This window comes from Pseudochaenichthys georgianus, chromosome 21 (genome assembly GCF_902827115.2).
Source record: "Pseudochaenichthys georgianus chromosome 21, fPseGeo1.2, whole genome shotgun sequence".
Classification (NCBI taxonomy): Eukaryota; Metazoa; Chordata; class Actinopteri; order Perciformes; family Channichthyidae; genus Pseudochaenichthys; species Pseudochaenichthys georgianus.
The window spans coordinates 11,547,301-11,563,044 of record NC_047523.1 but is presented as its reverse complement, the minus strand read 5'-3'; the positions used below and the strand labels follow the sequence as shown (position 1 = coordinate 11,563,044).

Sequence of the window (15,744 nt, the reverse complement as noted above, 5' to 3'; positions counted from 1 at the left end):
GAGAAACAAAACTGAAACTAAAGCAGTTTACAGGCTGTTCAGCCACCAGCCATGGCGGACGAATATTCGTATGCTCTGCTCGTCGAGCTCGAAGAAAACAACCTACCGAGATTTAAATTAAAATTAGCTAAATACTTCGGAAGTAAGAAAAACGGCGGCGACTGTGAAGTTGAGTATAATAATGGCAGCAAGACAGCGGTGATACGCTTCCGCCTAGAAGAGGGTAAGTGTGGCCCGATAAACTAGACCTGAGTTTACTTTAGCCTACGTTTGTCTTTAGATGTCTGAGATTACGTAGAGAGGATCCAAAAAAAAGATAACTGTATTCCCTTATAGTTACATATGTAATCGGATTACTTGTACATTATTTTAAAACATGGGGATGATAACAATGTTAGAAAACGTTTTAAAATAATTATATATATTAAAGGTAGACGTAGGCTACTGCCTGAATGTTCTTTTTGGTTTCATTTTAGGCACTTTTTCTTATATTTAGTTTTTGAATGCAGCGAGGGACACCCGATTTATTAAACAGAAAAACTGTTTTGACTTTGTATTAGTTTTAAACTAAAACAGCATTTGTAAACTACAGTATTCTGTTGTTTTACATAATACACTTAAGTAAAAAAACATCTTATTGTTATTTATTTACTTTTGTATTGATTTACTTTGCATTTAATGTTGAGGTAATCCAAAAGTAACGGAAAGTAATCAGGTTACATTACTTTTATACTGTGTTACTTAGATTATGTAACTGATAAAACATTTTGTTACATGTAACTAGTTATTAGCAACTGATTTTTAAAGTCACCCTCCCAACCCTATAACTACTCTCATTATTATTTTAATTCTTTTCTCACAGACTGGCAAAAGGTTTTGAAGAAAGAGACCCATCAGATACATTTAGAGAAAGGTGTGGTGAAGATGACTGTTCGATTACCAGATTACCAAACAACAAAGGTACGTGTGCAAACATTTTTTTATAATGTTATTGTGGTTTCATTTGAAATGAGACCTACATTCAAGCTGCATGTATGCATGTATACATGCATGTATACATGCATGTATGCATAATCGTCTCTGAGTATAGTCACTGTAAGTGTTACTGTAAAAGATCTATTTTACTTGAAGTCATGTGAATAATCTTAAACCTATTATAGTCAGGAGGACCTTGACACATACTGATAACCATAATTGTCTGACTGGATTATTTTCAAACCAGCTGACATTTAGGGCACTGTGTCTAGGTGTGACAAATGTTTTGTATTCTATGCAGGGTGCTCCATCTGCAGAACTCGACCAGAACCGTAAGTGTTCATAAAAAAATAATATGTCCTACTCTGCAACTGTGACTTTTTGTCAGATGAAATAACATGATAAGAATAATGACATGTACTTACTTTTTGATATGTGATTGCTTCTTGCACAATCACACTCATCATCTCATGTAGTATAGAGTTATAATTTATTTTCATGGCAAGACAACCATCTCAGAAGATGCCATGGTAAACCTTATAACAAAGTCAAAGTCGTTATTTTTATTAATAATAAAATACTGACACAGTTACGTTGACCCTTTTTTAGGTATATTAATAAATAACAAGTAACTACTTTATTTATGTTAGAAAAAGCATGTTAGTTTACATGTAAGCAGCACTATGGCATGTTAAATGGAAAAATAACAGGTGTTAATTAAAAAAAATATTGTTGTATGATGAATAAAGTAAGTGTGGGTGCTCTTGTCTTTACATTTAACTATCACACACTAATGTCAGTTAATTTCAAATACTGTAGATAATCAGTATTTAAATACTACCATCTGATATTTTGATCTGAAATAAGAAGCACTTTCCATCATTGAAATTGAGGTGAAAACAGCAAGGCATTTCCCAACTCAGAAAGAAATATGCTCTAAATAGTAATCTGTAAGATCAATAAGTACAATTTCACATGCTCAATGGTGATGGCATATCTTTGCATGACTGCCACATAAAGCAGAAACATGAAAAGTCTTTACTTCAGCATTTTTTCCTAAATCAGTTTTGTAAGTCTGTTTTTTTTTTCATTGAGAACATCACATTTCAAATGTTAGATACACTTTCAGGTCAGCAACACCAGACCTTTGCATTTTTTTTGGTAAGATTTAAGTTGAATTATATCAGGTATTAGTGAGCTGCCTATGAAGTGAAACAATTACACTAATACCTGTACTTTAACAGCCACAGAGCTGCAAATGATATCAGCGAACCATGTATTTATCAGTGCAATACACTGTGAGCAAACGGACATCATGATTTACATTCATAGATTGAAGAACTATCTGCATACTTCTCCATATTTGCTTTTTATGATTAATCTAAAATGGCTGCTAAGCCACTCCCCTACATTCACCCAGTCAGTGTTATCAGATGAACACAACTCCTGGGAGAAAATATGACATAAGAGGCTTCTCAATTCTTACATTTCCCCTCCTCGACTCCCCTCCTCGAGACTTAGTCCCGCCCACAGGAGATGCGAGCGGAGGACCGAGGAGAGAGGAGGGGAAGCAGCAGGCGGTTAGAGAAATGAGAACTCCTCTCCTCTGGGCGGTCATATTAAAGCGACGTCCGTTCATTATTACGTACAGCTGCATCAGCTGGCGAGTGTTTTGTCATAGCGCTGTATTTTATACATCAGATTAGATCAGCTGAACATTGTTCCCTATATACAATTTAAAGTATGAGAGCACTCTCATAATAACGTAACACAATCAGAGACTGGATATATCCCCCCCCCCCCTCCTCTCTCTGGTCGCTGAAATGGGGAATTGAAATGAAAGGCCAAAAGTTGTATTTACAAGTATTAAAAGTAAGCAGAGGACACCACACCAACTGAGACCCGTCTGTCCGCAGCATCTACGCACTGTACAACACACACCTACACACTGTACCACACACACACCTACACACTGTAGTACCACACACACCTACACACACACCTACACACACCTACACACACACACACACACACACACACACACACACACACACACACACACACACACACACACACACACACACACACACACACACACACACACACACACACACACACACCTACAGCTCCTAAAGCATATAATCAGGCTACAGCCGTTGTGTATTTTATTATGTGAAGCACTAAATGGTTTTAGAAAAACATCGACTCTTTGTTTGTAGATATCTACTAAACTAAAGCAAATAAAGAGAGTAGGCCTGTTCTACTGAGTGATATATATTTTACACACTGCTCTGCTTTCTGCACGGACCTCACAGCTGTTCTCTCTGGAAACATCGCGACGCGATGAGAGCAGTTTCTATAATAATATCAAGGGGATGCATGCAGAGCTGTCATTGGCTGAGATAAGTCCGGCCGTGCGTCACGCCTCCACCGTTCCCGGAAATGCATCCGCGGAGGAGCCGTGGAGGAACCATCAGTGTATCCTCGGTTAGAGCTCCTCCAGAGAGCCTCCTCGACGCTCGATCCTCGGTCCTCGGTGTGCATTTACAGAAATGAGATGTCCCTCAAAATGGCGCGCTGAAATTCATTTCCGGGTCAATACCGGAGGACCGAGGTGTCGAGGAGGGGAAATTTGAGTATTGAGAAGCCTCTATAGTCATGCAAAGGCTCAGGTACTGCACTTCATTTTGCATATTATGTTAAGGAAAGGAAACACCTATTCAGATATTTTTTAGTATTATTAACATTGATGAGCAAAATATTATTATCAGGCTGGCACCTGTCATAAGTGGAGAGCAGGTGGATGTACAATGAATGTTGCACTCACCTAAGAATACATTTAAAATGTTAAATGAACAAATACAAATAAAATGAATATTTATCATTTTAGATTTAATATTTGTAAGTTGTGGGGAAATCTTTTTTGGTGGTGGCCTAAATAAATCAAATGAGTGGAAACACTTTGATTACACACGCATTCCTTCCTGTCTTCCCTCCTTCATGTTGATTTTCAAGTTAAGTAAAATGATAAATCAATGTAAATGTCCCCTCTGTGGGACTAATAAAGGTATTCTGATTCTGAATAAGAATTGTGTGTTTAGCCACCTAACGTTCATGTTTCATTAATAGCTGATGATGCTGGGATCAACATACCATCGAGCACCAATGAACACATACCTGCAGTTGAAGTTCAAACAGAGGCAAACGTCGGAGCAGATGAGACAGTAGATGAAGAATGCTCCACTTCGACTGTTTTAGGGAATGTTCCAGAGATGTTGGAGACAGAGTACCTGGAGATGCTGGTCGAGTATGTATTGAAGGATATTCCTGATCCTACATCTGCCTTTCCAAGATTCACTTTGGAAGTCTTTCCTGACCTCGCCTCTGCTGTGGTGACTTTCCAGAGTGGAAAAGGTACTTATTGAATGTATGTGTCTATGTGTTAATAGTTTCAAAAAGCTCCATTAAAGCAGAGATAACAATATAACATTCCTGCTGTTTGAAAGCAAAAAAAACACATCTGCCAGATGATTATTCCAGAATACACGTTTAACGATCGGGACCTAGAACCTGACTAATTGCTTAACTTCTTATTTAATTATCGCAGTTAATTTATGTTAAACGTACCTTGAGTGACTATTAGTTTCATTTCAGCCCAAATTGTTGCAGGAATCCTTGTAACCTGGATATGTGTCCTGAATATTTGTCAACCAAACTTTTAAAACATTTAAACCCATGGTTACATTCATGTTTGAAGGCTAGCAATCTTGCTATCTCCTGCCTTTGTTGTCACATTGTTGATAGTTGGATATAACAGCCAGTGGCTTAGTGTGAAAACATTAGCAGGGTTGTGTATTCTGTCACCTGCTGGTACGAGTTAATGCATACGTTTCCTGTTGCATATGCTTGAGATACAAATAATATGTGGACCCACCCATACAAAATCTGCCCCACAGCACTACTTGTGGTCACCAACAACAACGTTTGTTGTGTGTTGGTTGTACAAATTGAGGTTTTGTGTTTTCCCTTAGAAAGCACAGAGAGACATTTGTTGTTTTTGTTACATTATGAGAGCGTAATTGCCTTTGTAGTAAAACTACCTTAATGATTTTATCTTTATCTCACAGAGAACACTGATTTTGTGACAAGCTGCCCTCAAAACAAGAGGTTTGCAAAGAAAGGACTTTCAGTTCGGCCTCTTGAAGTCACAAAGCAAGTGTTAGTCGATGACACACATCGTTTTGGAGACGATTTCCTTCGCCTTTATTTCGAGAATGCAGGTGGAAGTGTGGAAAATGTTGTGCTTAATAAAGCAGAACAGTCTGCCACCATCACCTTTGAAGACCATAAAGGTAGGGCATTTACGGTACACAGCACATTTTACTTTGACATGAGATACCTTTTCATATGAAAACTATGCAAATTGGCAGTGTAATGTTTGATCCTATTTATTTCCCCATAGCTGTTCAGAAGATCATGAAGAAGACGCATCACATCAAGGGGAAAGAGATGAGAGTTTTTCCTTTCTATAACTGTTTGGGAAGAGCCCTCTATGGGAAAGATAAGCCTTCTCTTAAACTCCCTGAAGCTGTCTCTGAACCCATTGCCGACGCTGTCTGGAGGTACCTAAATCATAATCAGTCTGCAGCAGAGACAATTCGTATTCAGTTGGCAAAAGACTTTTGCAACGTGAACCTCGACCACTCTACTGTGTGTTTGAGCCCTCAAACCTCATTACTACAAGAAAAAGATGCCAAAGCCATTGTCAAAGAGTGGAGAGATACTGTCGAGTCATCCTTCGCACAAGCTCTGTCGAAAATCAAAGCCCTAAAGTTTCCGACAGATTTGAAGGTATGGGAAGAGTCTGAGGAGACGATCAGACAATTGCTACTTCATGAAGATCTGGTTGTAGTGCCTGATAAAGCAACTGGTATCTTGTCAGTGGTTGGTCTTATGGTTGATGTCAATAGACTAGAGCCAACTCTTAGTGATGTGGTAAACAAGATTGCCAAAAGAGTGAAGAGGGAGACATTTAGCGTGACTCAAGAGATTAATGTGTCACAGTCGATGTACCACATCCTGTGTCTAACTGGTCTTGAGGTCCAGGTGCTACAAGTGTACCCAGAACTCAACATGTCTTTCAAGAAAGGGAGTCCGCATTTGATGGTAACTGGCTTAAGTGAGGAGATTTTGGCAGCAACCAAAGTCATATATGACGCAATGTTTGCCTTAAAGCGGCAGAATTTAAAAATAGATAACTTTGTGCTTGACTTGTTAAAAGACGGACAACAAGAGGAGCTAACGAATGAGCTCCTCACATCCAATGGAATCAATGCGGCATTTGAGATGAATACAATCAGTATGCAGCTCCTTGCTGGATCCGAAAGAGATCTTAATGATGCTGAAGACCATTTGGGGAGGCTGCTTATTTCTCATTACATTGATGTTGAAGACAGTAATGTCCTTGAAAAGCCAGAGTGGCAGAACCTGGTCAGTCAATTAGAGAATGCAGACAATAAGTCATGCATGAGCATTGGAATCAACTGTACCCCTCAACAAGTGGTGGTGTCTGGCAAAAAGGATACTGTCGAGAGAGTTAGCAGTGAACTTGATGACTTCCTGAAGCAGAATGCTCAAGTTGAAGAAACAGTTGTTGTCAAGCCCAATGTCATAGTTGAGTACATCAAAAAACCCGACACCTCTTGGTTCGAGCAATTCAAAGACAAGGTGGTGGTGTCTTACAGAAAAGAGGCCATCTGTCTAAGTGGTTCTAGAGCAAATGTTGCAGAGTGCATGACTTTGGTTCAACACCTGGTCTCTTCTGTGTGCTTTGAAAGTTTACAAGTCCCCATGCCTGGAGCGAAAAAGTTATTCAAGGACAAAGAAACTATGTTTGTTTACTCCCTTTCAAGTCAAACTGGCTGCCTGGTCCAGCTGGTTGATGAGACTAGTGTCGGACAGGCCGACCTTGCCCAAAGACAAGTGCCAAAGCCTGTGTTTCAAATGCAGACCCCTGATGGAATAGAAATAGCTGTTTCCAAGTCAGACATGTGCAGCTACCCAGTTCACGCAGTTGTAAATGCTTCTAATTCGAACTTGAAACACGAAGGAGGTCTTGCAGGAGCACTTCTTAAAGCTGCTGGCCCTCAGTTTCAGGATGAGTGCGACAAAATAATATCCTTCAATACACAGCTCATGCCCGGAGACTGTGTGATAACTGGTGCAGGGGGGCAGCTTTGCTGCCAAAAAGTAATCCATACAGTGGGCCCCACGTATGATAAAGCTAATCCCCAGAAGTCTTTGGCGCAGTTGAAAAGAGCTGTCAAAGGAAGTTTGGAACTGGCTGAAAAGCACGGCTGCATCTCTGTGGCTCTGCCTGCCATCAGCATAAACCAAGGCTTTCCTCTCGATGTGTGTGCGTCCACCATCGTCAAAGCTGTGAGGGAGTACTGTAACGACAAGTATGGTGACAACACCTTGAAGAGGATCCATTTGGTGAACAATGACAACAGTACTGTTCAGGCTATGGTGGCAGCGGTCCAACAAAGGTTTGGAAATCATAGTGTCAGTTCTTCTCAACAAACTCTCCCTACCAAAAAATATTCTTCCCCTGAGAAACAAGCTGGATCTGTTGTATTGGACCCAAACTGCTTGGGACAAGTGCAGACCAAAGAGGGCTTGGACATCACTCTTACTAAGGGAAATATCGAAAATGCCACGGTAATGTCAACTTATTATCCTTGAATAAGAGCAAACAATTACTTTAAGGAATTAACATTTTTGCAGCTTTAACTATTTACCTTTTCCTCTAGCTTTAGAGCAACCCTTTGATTAAATCTGTTCTTATAGGACTTGCCTGATTAAGTTCTGACAGACTATTGTGATTAAATGTTCTATTATCTAAAAAATGAAGTTGTTGATGTTGTCAAATAAATAACATGCAACTCTAATCATTGTGTTAACCAATTCTTAGACGGAGGCGACTGTGAACACTGTGTTTGAAGATCTTTCACTGAAAAAAGGGGCAGTTTCAAATGCCATCTTTGGTGTGGCTGGACCACAACTTCAAGTATTGGTAAATGCAATAACCAAGAATGGAACATTCGGAGAGGTCATTATTACCGATGGCTGCCAGCTGAAGAGCAAAAAGGTCTTTCATGCTGTTACTCCTCCTTGGGGCAATGGAGCTGATAAGGTAAAGGGTTACATCATGTACATTTTGGGGTACATTTTCTTCTAATAGGGTTGATATGTAAACTATTATTATTTTTATTTATTTTTTACCTTGTGTGAATCCTGTTTCTCACTCTGACCCTGTTGCTGCAGTGAACGCCTGAATTTCCCCACGGGGATAAAATTCCATCTTATCTTGTATATCTTGCTAATTTGTCTTGCACCTTGCCTTCTAGACCTTGAGTGTCATTTTCACGGAGTGCTTGGCCAAGGCTGAGGAGATGGGTCTGACCTCCATATCCTTCCCCGCCATTGGCACTGGAAATCTGGGTTTCCCAAAGGACCTTGTAGCCTCAACCTTGTTGGACACAATCGACCAATTTAGCAGTAAGAAACAACCTAAGCACCTGAAGAAGGTCATGATCATCCTTTACCCACTAGATGCAGAGACTATCAAGGTACGGAAATAAGAACACATTTGTACTGTAGTACCTCAATGTACCAAATTATAAACCAAAACAAAGTAATTGGTTTGATTTCATTATGATTTTAAGAATATAGAATATATATAGAAGATATTTGTGAGTATTTCGTAACTATATTTATGTCTTCAGGCTTTTAGCGATGAATTCGCCAAGAAGTTCCCCAGTGCAACAGGAGGTCCAGTGCTAACAAATTCTCCACAAAGTACAGGTAGGCAAAATGGTTGCAACATTCTAATGTGCATATACACTGTAATGCTGTGTTTTGGAATGAGTAAGACATAAACTAACAGTTCTATAAACAATAACACTGCTATAGAATGAGGCACAACAAAAACAAATCTTTTATCATATACTTTATATATAGCTGAATGAATCTGTAAAAATACTTAGATAGATAAACTAAAGTTTTGGTCTTTTAACAAAAAATATTGGCCTAAAAGGCTTTTGCATCACTCTTAATTCTTCATTTGTGTTTGCTGCCTCAAGGTCCCTTCTCAAAAGTTGTCTCGAGCTCTGGAATGTACGAGACTAAAATGGGAAATGTGGTTGTACAGGCTGTCACGGGAGACATCACCAAGGAGACCACTGATGTCATTGTCAACTCCTCAAATGACAATTTCTCTCTTAAGTCTGGTAAATGATAGCCAGAAGTGATATGTTTTCATAATGTAAAATAACAATTATTAGATTGTTTTAGATATAATGTATTTGAAGTAGGTGTTTGAAGGTATGATACCTGTGAGGACCAATGTGTAGGATATAGTGACATGTAGTGGTGAGGTTGTCGAATGAACACCCCTTTGTGCACCCCTCCCTTTCCATGCATGACGGACAACCCACGATATATGACAGTTGTTTTGATCTTTTTCCTCTAGGAGTATCAAAGGCAATTTTGGATGCAGCTGGTCAGGCTGTTGAAGCAGAATGCCAAGACCTTGGTAAGGAAGCATTTAAATACAGAGTTGACACTCCTTGGTACTGTATAAACATTAATTAAGAGTCAATCATTATGCCAATTCTGTGTTCATAACGGAAGTCTGCTCCAAAACGGTGTCCACTGTCTTCCCCTTTAGGTGCCAAGCCCAACACAGGCATGATAATAACCCAGCCAGGGAACCTCAAGAGTAAGAAAATCCTCCACCTGGTTGGAAAGGCGGACCCAGTTACAATCAACAAGGTTGTGAAAGATGCGCTCCAAATGTGTGTGACAGGCTCTTACACTTCTGTCTCATTCCCTGCCATTGGCACAGGTGAGAATTATTAGCAAGATGTGGTGCTATCGTTTGTGATGCCTTGATATATAACCTCAAACCCACCTTGGTTGAAGGGTTCGCACTAGGGAAATTACAGGTTTTCTTTTTGGTATTGTCTGCTGTATGACACAAAAGTTTGACGAAAGTCGGTGACTTATGTTGTATCATTTAGGTCAAGGCAATGCAAAGGGAAGGCAGGTGGCGGACGCCATGTTGGATGCGGTCATTGAGGTGTTAAGCCAAAACACTAAAGGCCCCCTGAAGACAGTCCGGATAGTTATTTTCCAGCCAGCCATGCTGAAAGAGTTCTACAACAGTATGCACCATAGAGCAGCCACTGAACCGAAAGACAAAAGTTGGTTGTCCAAATTGTTCACATGTAAGTACAGTCAAGAGAAACATGTTGGTGTTCATATTCTTTAATCCATAATGACTTCCTAAATGTTAAATCCTAATGTAGAGCTTGTGTTTTATCAGCATTCTTTACTTCTGGAAGTGATGACAAGCCACAGAACGAAGAGGATTTTGTCATTGAGTCGGTGAAAGTGGACCCTGTTTCCTTCCACATCTGCGGCGAGTCCCAGGCTAAAGTAGACTTGGCCAAACAGAGTATCAGAGACCTGATATCCAAAGAACAAGAACACGTTTGCATTAAGGACAGCGCAATCCTTAGTCTCTCCATAGCAGACCGCCAGCGCATTGTTGTCATCCAAAAGACCAGGGGCGTGTCGATAAGGTTCGATGGCCAGCAGGCCCAAGCCTCGCTGACCATCGAGGGGTTGAGCAAGGACGTGCTCAAAGCCAACCATGAGATTAATGAGATGCTGAAGTCCGCGAGAAACGAGGAGGAGCTGAAGAATAATTCGGAGCTGGTGGCCGCAGTGGCAGACTGGCAGTTCCAGAAGCCAGGGCTTCAGTTTCAAAGCTTTGATTCAGTGTACAACTTCAAACTTGAGCAAGCAATGACCAAGAAGCAGCTAAATGTGAAAGTTAAAGTGCAGGATCAAGAGTACACAGTCACCATGCCAAAAGGACCAGCTACTGATAACCGGGGAAACACCCTCCAGATAAAGCGAATTGACAAACTCAAAGGTATTCACTCATGTAGTCTGATAAGTAGAGCCGTCTCACATTCACAACACTGTAGAATAGTTTTCCTTATTAGGAAACCAAAATAAAGTACATTCAAACCAGATTTGAGTTACAGTAGGTAAGACAAATAATTCTCAGATTTAGCATGCTACTGTACGTTCATAATCAGAATCTAGTTTACTGCCCAGTAGGATTTCACATACTGGGAATTTGCTTTGACATATAAGTATATAACATAAACTTAGTAGGATAAACTACATCTCTAAATAAAAGCAAGTGCAAAAAAAGTAAACAAGAAAATTATAATATATCTGAATCAAAAAGAAAGCTGCATATAACAAAATGACAATTAAAATATGTAAAAAATATATACAAATATGTACAGTATATCTGAATCAAAATAGCTCTATAAAATGTAAATATGGAAAAATGTATCAAAATATGTACAATCTACCTGAAATAAAAAATGTAAAATGTTATCGAATGAAATTGAAATTACAATATAGAAAATGACATTAAAATATGTTCAATATATCTGAGTTTAAACAAATACATCTGTATAGAATAAAATTACAATTCAAATATGGAAAAACTATATCAGAATTAAAAAGAAAACTGTGTAGGAAAAAAAATAAAAAGCTGTGCAGTTTTCTGTAGTGGTAGTTTTGGCATATATGTACATTATGTAGTATAAAAATAACATGCTTTGTAAATATTTACTCTCAAAGTTGTGTAAATAACTTTTTTAACTGGTCATGTTTCTTATGTCAAATACAAAAAAAACTTAAATTGTTAAATATTTCCAGGAGAGGACGACATTCCTGCGGGCTGGGATGAAATGCCAGCCTCCTCCCCCTGTCTGGCCGTCCCCATTGTTGCGGGGAGCCCAGAGCACACTGAAGTCCTCAATCTGTTCCAGGCCACATGCCCACGGAACATTGTTAAGGTACACTACATTTAACATGCTCTGTATATAATGGATAATCTGTCATATTAACACCATCCCATTACCAGTCATTATGGGACATCTGTAAATTATGTGTATCCATTTTATAAATGTTATGTATATATTTGAGACTAAAAACAAAAGTGTAGCATTATCAGTTTATCTGGTTTTACTATTTATAGGTATTAAGGTATTATATTCTAAACTACTGACAACATTTCTCCGTGTTGGAATTCAACAGACACTAGAATGTAATGGCTGCCATACATGTTTCAGAATTTAAAATGTTTTGGGAGTTTTAAATGAACAAAATATTTTGTTAGAAAAAATATCAGTGAACATTTACAGTTTATATGTATTGTGTTGTTTTTAATATAAATATTAAATACAATATTCAAACAATATTAAATGTTTTTGTATTTTATAAAATATATTAAATTGTTTAATTATTCATTATTGCATTTTTTGGATGAATCAAATGTATAAATATTTATATTATACAGGAACAGCAGTTCATGTAGTAGGCACAAACTCAGACACTCAGGAATGTACTTTCCCCTTCTCTCAGATTGAGAGGATCCAGAACCCTGGGCTGTGGAAGAGCCTGCAGATCCAGAAGCGTATGATGGAGCAGAGAAACCAGCATCAGCATAACGAGAAACGCCTCTTCCACGGCACCTGTGAGGACACCGCGGCCAGCATCAACGAACACGGCTTCAACAGGAGCTACGCAGGAAAGAACGGTGAGAAGTTTAAAAATACAGGATATCGCTTACTCACTTCCTGTGTGACACATCCCATTCCTTTGCATTGGTAGTCTTACCACCAAAACGATTTATTTAACATTTCATTTATATAGCGCTTTACTAAATCCTCAAAGTCGCTTTTTTTCTTGATTATTTATCTTTTATTTTATTCAATTTTAACCCTTAAATGGTTTCTGTATCCTTTGGGATACAGTCATTTGAAAGGCTGTGTCCATGTTTAAAATGGTTGTAATAACAGTGTAATATTGGTTTAATATGGGTCTAAAAACAGTGCATATAGGTGCAATAATGGTATAACAGGGGTGTAACATGGGTATGATATGGGTGTAATAGAAGAGAATTGGGAGGGATGAAACCCTCTTTTAATGGTCACACATGCAGAGCACACAGCACACACAGTGAAATATGTTCTCTGCTTTTAACCCATCCTAGCACCAGGAGTCTAGTACTAGGAGCAGTGGGCAGCTATTGTACAGCGCCCGGGGAGCAATGGGAGTGGGGGGGGAAGGGGGATGTCCGGTGCCTTGCTCAAGGGCACCACGGCAGGGCAGGAGGTGAACTGGGACCTCTCCAAGTAGAAGTCCGCACTCCATATTTTAGGTCTGGTCGCGGACTTGAACCGGCGACCCTACGGCTCACAGTCCAAGCCTCTACTGACTGAGCGAATACAGGTGTAATAATGGTGTAACATTGGTCTAATATGGGTGTATTAATGTTTAATATGAGTCTAATAACAGTGTATTATGGGCGTAATAACAGTGTAATTATGAGGAAATATGGGTGTAACATGGGTGTATTAATATGGGTGTAATGTAAAAAATAGCAATCAATACATTTCCAAAATATTCAATGTGAATGGGGCAACTGTCACAAAAGCCAATTTGCCTCAGTATAAAATTAATATAAATAATACATATTTCTGATTCTCATTCTGACATTTATCTGTTATGTATTTGATATATCAACTATTACATCTTGATTTATAAGGCTAACAATTATGCAGATGGTTCTCTTGGCCATATGACGATGGTTCTTGTCACAAAAAATACAGAAACTCAAACCATTACAAATTATATTTTATATTTTATAAATATTATATAATAAATAAAGATCTTTTTTTGTATTAAACATTTCTGATTCTGAGTTGTAGTGGGTACATCTAACTCTTTCTGATAATCAACCCTTGTATTTTGCACATATATAAATATAGAGACTCATTGGGGGATTGCAGATGGTTGTATTAGCCATATATGATGATTCTTGGATAATTGGCCTAGTCACAAAAAACTGCAGACATATACAAAATAAAAACAATATACAATCCTTTATTATCATCACAAACATATCAAATGAAAAAAAAGAATTATTTTTGTAGAAACAAATTAATTACATAAATAAATATTTCTGATTCTCATTCTGACATTAATTTGAAATCTTTCTGCATTATTTTTCAGCTGCTTGTTATGGCAATGGCACATACTTTGCTGTCAATGCTAGATACTCTGCCAATGACACCTACTCCAAGCCGAATGCAAAGGGGGAGAAGTGCATGCACCTGTGCCGAGTTCTGACGGGGGATTTCACCCCCGGAAAGCAAGACATGAGAGTCCCACCGGCCAAAAGCGGCACCGTGTCCCTACAGAAGTACGACAGTGTGGTGGACAAAATGGACAACACCACCATGTTCGTCATCTTCCACGACACCCAGGCTTACCCTGAATATATGATCACATTCAAGTGACACGGCCATGTAGAGGACTAATGTCTTACATCTAACACTGCCTTACAGCTACTACTGTTTATTATGAATCATCAGCTGATTCATGTTTTTTTTTCTCCAAGATAATACAATTTACAAGCAACCTGTATTCATCAGAAGGGTCGGTTATGGAGATATGCATAATCAGATATATACAGTGCCTTAAACATGCCTTAATCATACTATAGAATAATTGTGTAAGAAGAAATCAAAATGTTAAAAGAAAATGAAAGGCTATCTTTTAGCTAGCTAGCTTTGTTTGCATATATAATATGCTCTTCGATGATGTTACACTGTTTATGTGTTATGGCAGGCTGCTGGAGAGCACCCTCTCAGTTCCAGTAAATCATGGGACAGCCAGAGCTTATCTACGTATGTGAATGTGAATCAGTTTTCACTTTCGGTTTTGAGAGGGAAAGGTCAACTGCTCTCAAAGTAAGCCTGTACAAATAAAAAGTTAATACACATTCGCTATTGTCTTGATGTTTTCTGTATATTTAATTGTGAATAACTCAGTTTCTGTCCATGTTTTATTTAATACAGCAGCATACATTGTCACATTTCTGGTTTTCAAGGCTTCATTTACAGTCGAACCATTTTCTTTAGCAATTTCCTCTAACAGACATATTACTTACATATCTTAGGAAGGCAGAGTAATTGAAATCCTAACTATTGCTTTTATTTTAATTGTTTTCTTTTATCTGGTTATTTATAACATATTGAAGAAATACTGTAGGCCTACATGTTAATAGAAAATGGCAATTTCCTTACAATCATGTAAAGTACCATGACATGTATATATAAGCATGACCGTGATTTCTATTTACAGAATATTTCTAAAAGTACCTGTTATAAATGATTTGTTTTGTTATGTTTGTTCCTACTCCTGTTCTTCTTTGTAAAGCAACCTTGGGTCTCATGAAAGGCGCTATATAAATCCAAGCTATTATTATTATTAAACAGTTGCCAAATCCCTTAATTTTAGCCTATAAAATAAAGGTTCTGGTACTGAGGTTCATTACCTTTTTTACATCTTAGTAGACTTTCTTTGTGTAATAAAACACATCTATAAATGTGTCCTCTTGCTCTCAAATGGAGCTCCACAAGGGATAATAAAAAATAGTATTTTTCATCAACAGAAAGAACATATATTAATCAGAGACAGTGTTGGAGCCATGAAATCACAGATTTGTGTTACCAGCTTTATTCAAATGAGGTTCTCTGCTGCACCCTTTGGCGCCATCTGCAGGTCTCTCTGAAACGATGTATTTGATATATCAACTATTACATCTTG

At 38.4% G+C, this 15,744-nt stretch overlaps 1 protein-coding gene across 1 annotated transcript; it reads left to right on the top strand.

The window, feature by feature from the left end:
• The first annotated feature begins 49 nt into the window (after nucleotides 1-49).
• Nucleotides 50-14,920, top strand: parp14rs1 (poly(ADP-ribose) polymerase family member 14-related sequence 1). The gene is made up of 17 exons (XM_034109496.2): nucleotides 50-223; nucleotides 863-960; nucleotides 1,277-1,307; nucleotides 4,105-4,389; nucleotides 5,103-5,327; nucleotides 5,438-7,695; nucleotides 7,949-8,170; nucleotides 8,385-8,606; nucleotides 8,763-8,841; nucleotides 9,120-9,266; nucleotides 9,509-9,571; nucleotides 9,707-9,883; nucleotides 10,059-10,265; nucleotides 10,364-10,978; nucleotides 11,785-11,924; nucleotides 12,493-12,667; nucleotides 14,146-14,920. Exons 1-17 carry the CDS (start codon nucleotides 52-54, stop codon nucleotides 14,430-14,432), a joined length of 5,403 nt encoding a protein of 1,800 aa, XP_033965387.1. The 5' UTR covers nucleotides 50-51; the 3' UTR covers nucleotides 14,433-14,920.
• The last annotated feature ends 824 nt before the right edge of the window (nucleotides 14,921-15,744 follow it).

Bases quoted from the DNA above. Each gene is read 5' to 3' on its own strand.
- parp14rs1 (XM_034109496.2), top strand. From the start codon at position 52: ATGGCGGACGAATATTCGTATGCTCTGCTCGTCGAGCTCGAAGAAAAC. The intron at 8,171-8,384 runs GTAAAGGGTTAC...CTTGCCTTCTAG, and splicing joins GGGGCAATGGAGCTGATAAG to ACCTTGAGTGTCATTTTCAC. The intron at 12,668-14,145 runs GTGAGAAGTTTA...ATTATTTTTCAG, and splicing joins GAGCTACGCAGGAAAGAACG to CTGCTTGTTATGGCAATGGC.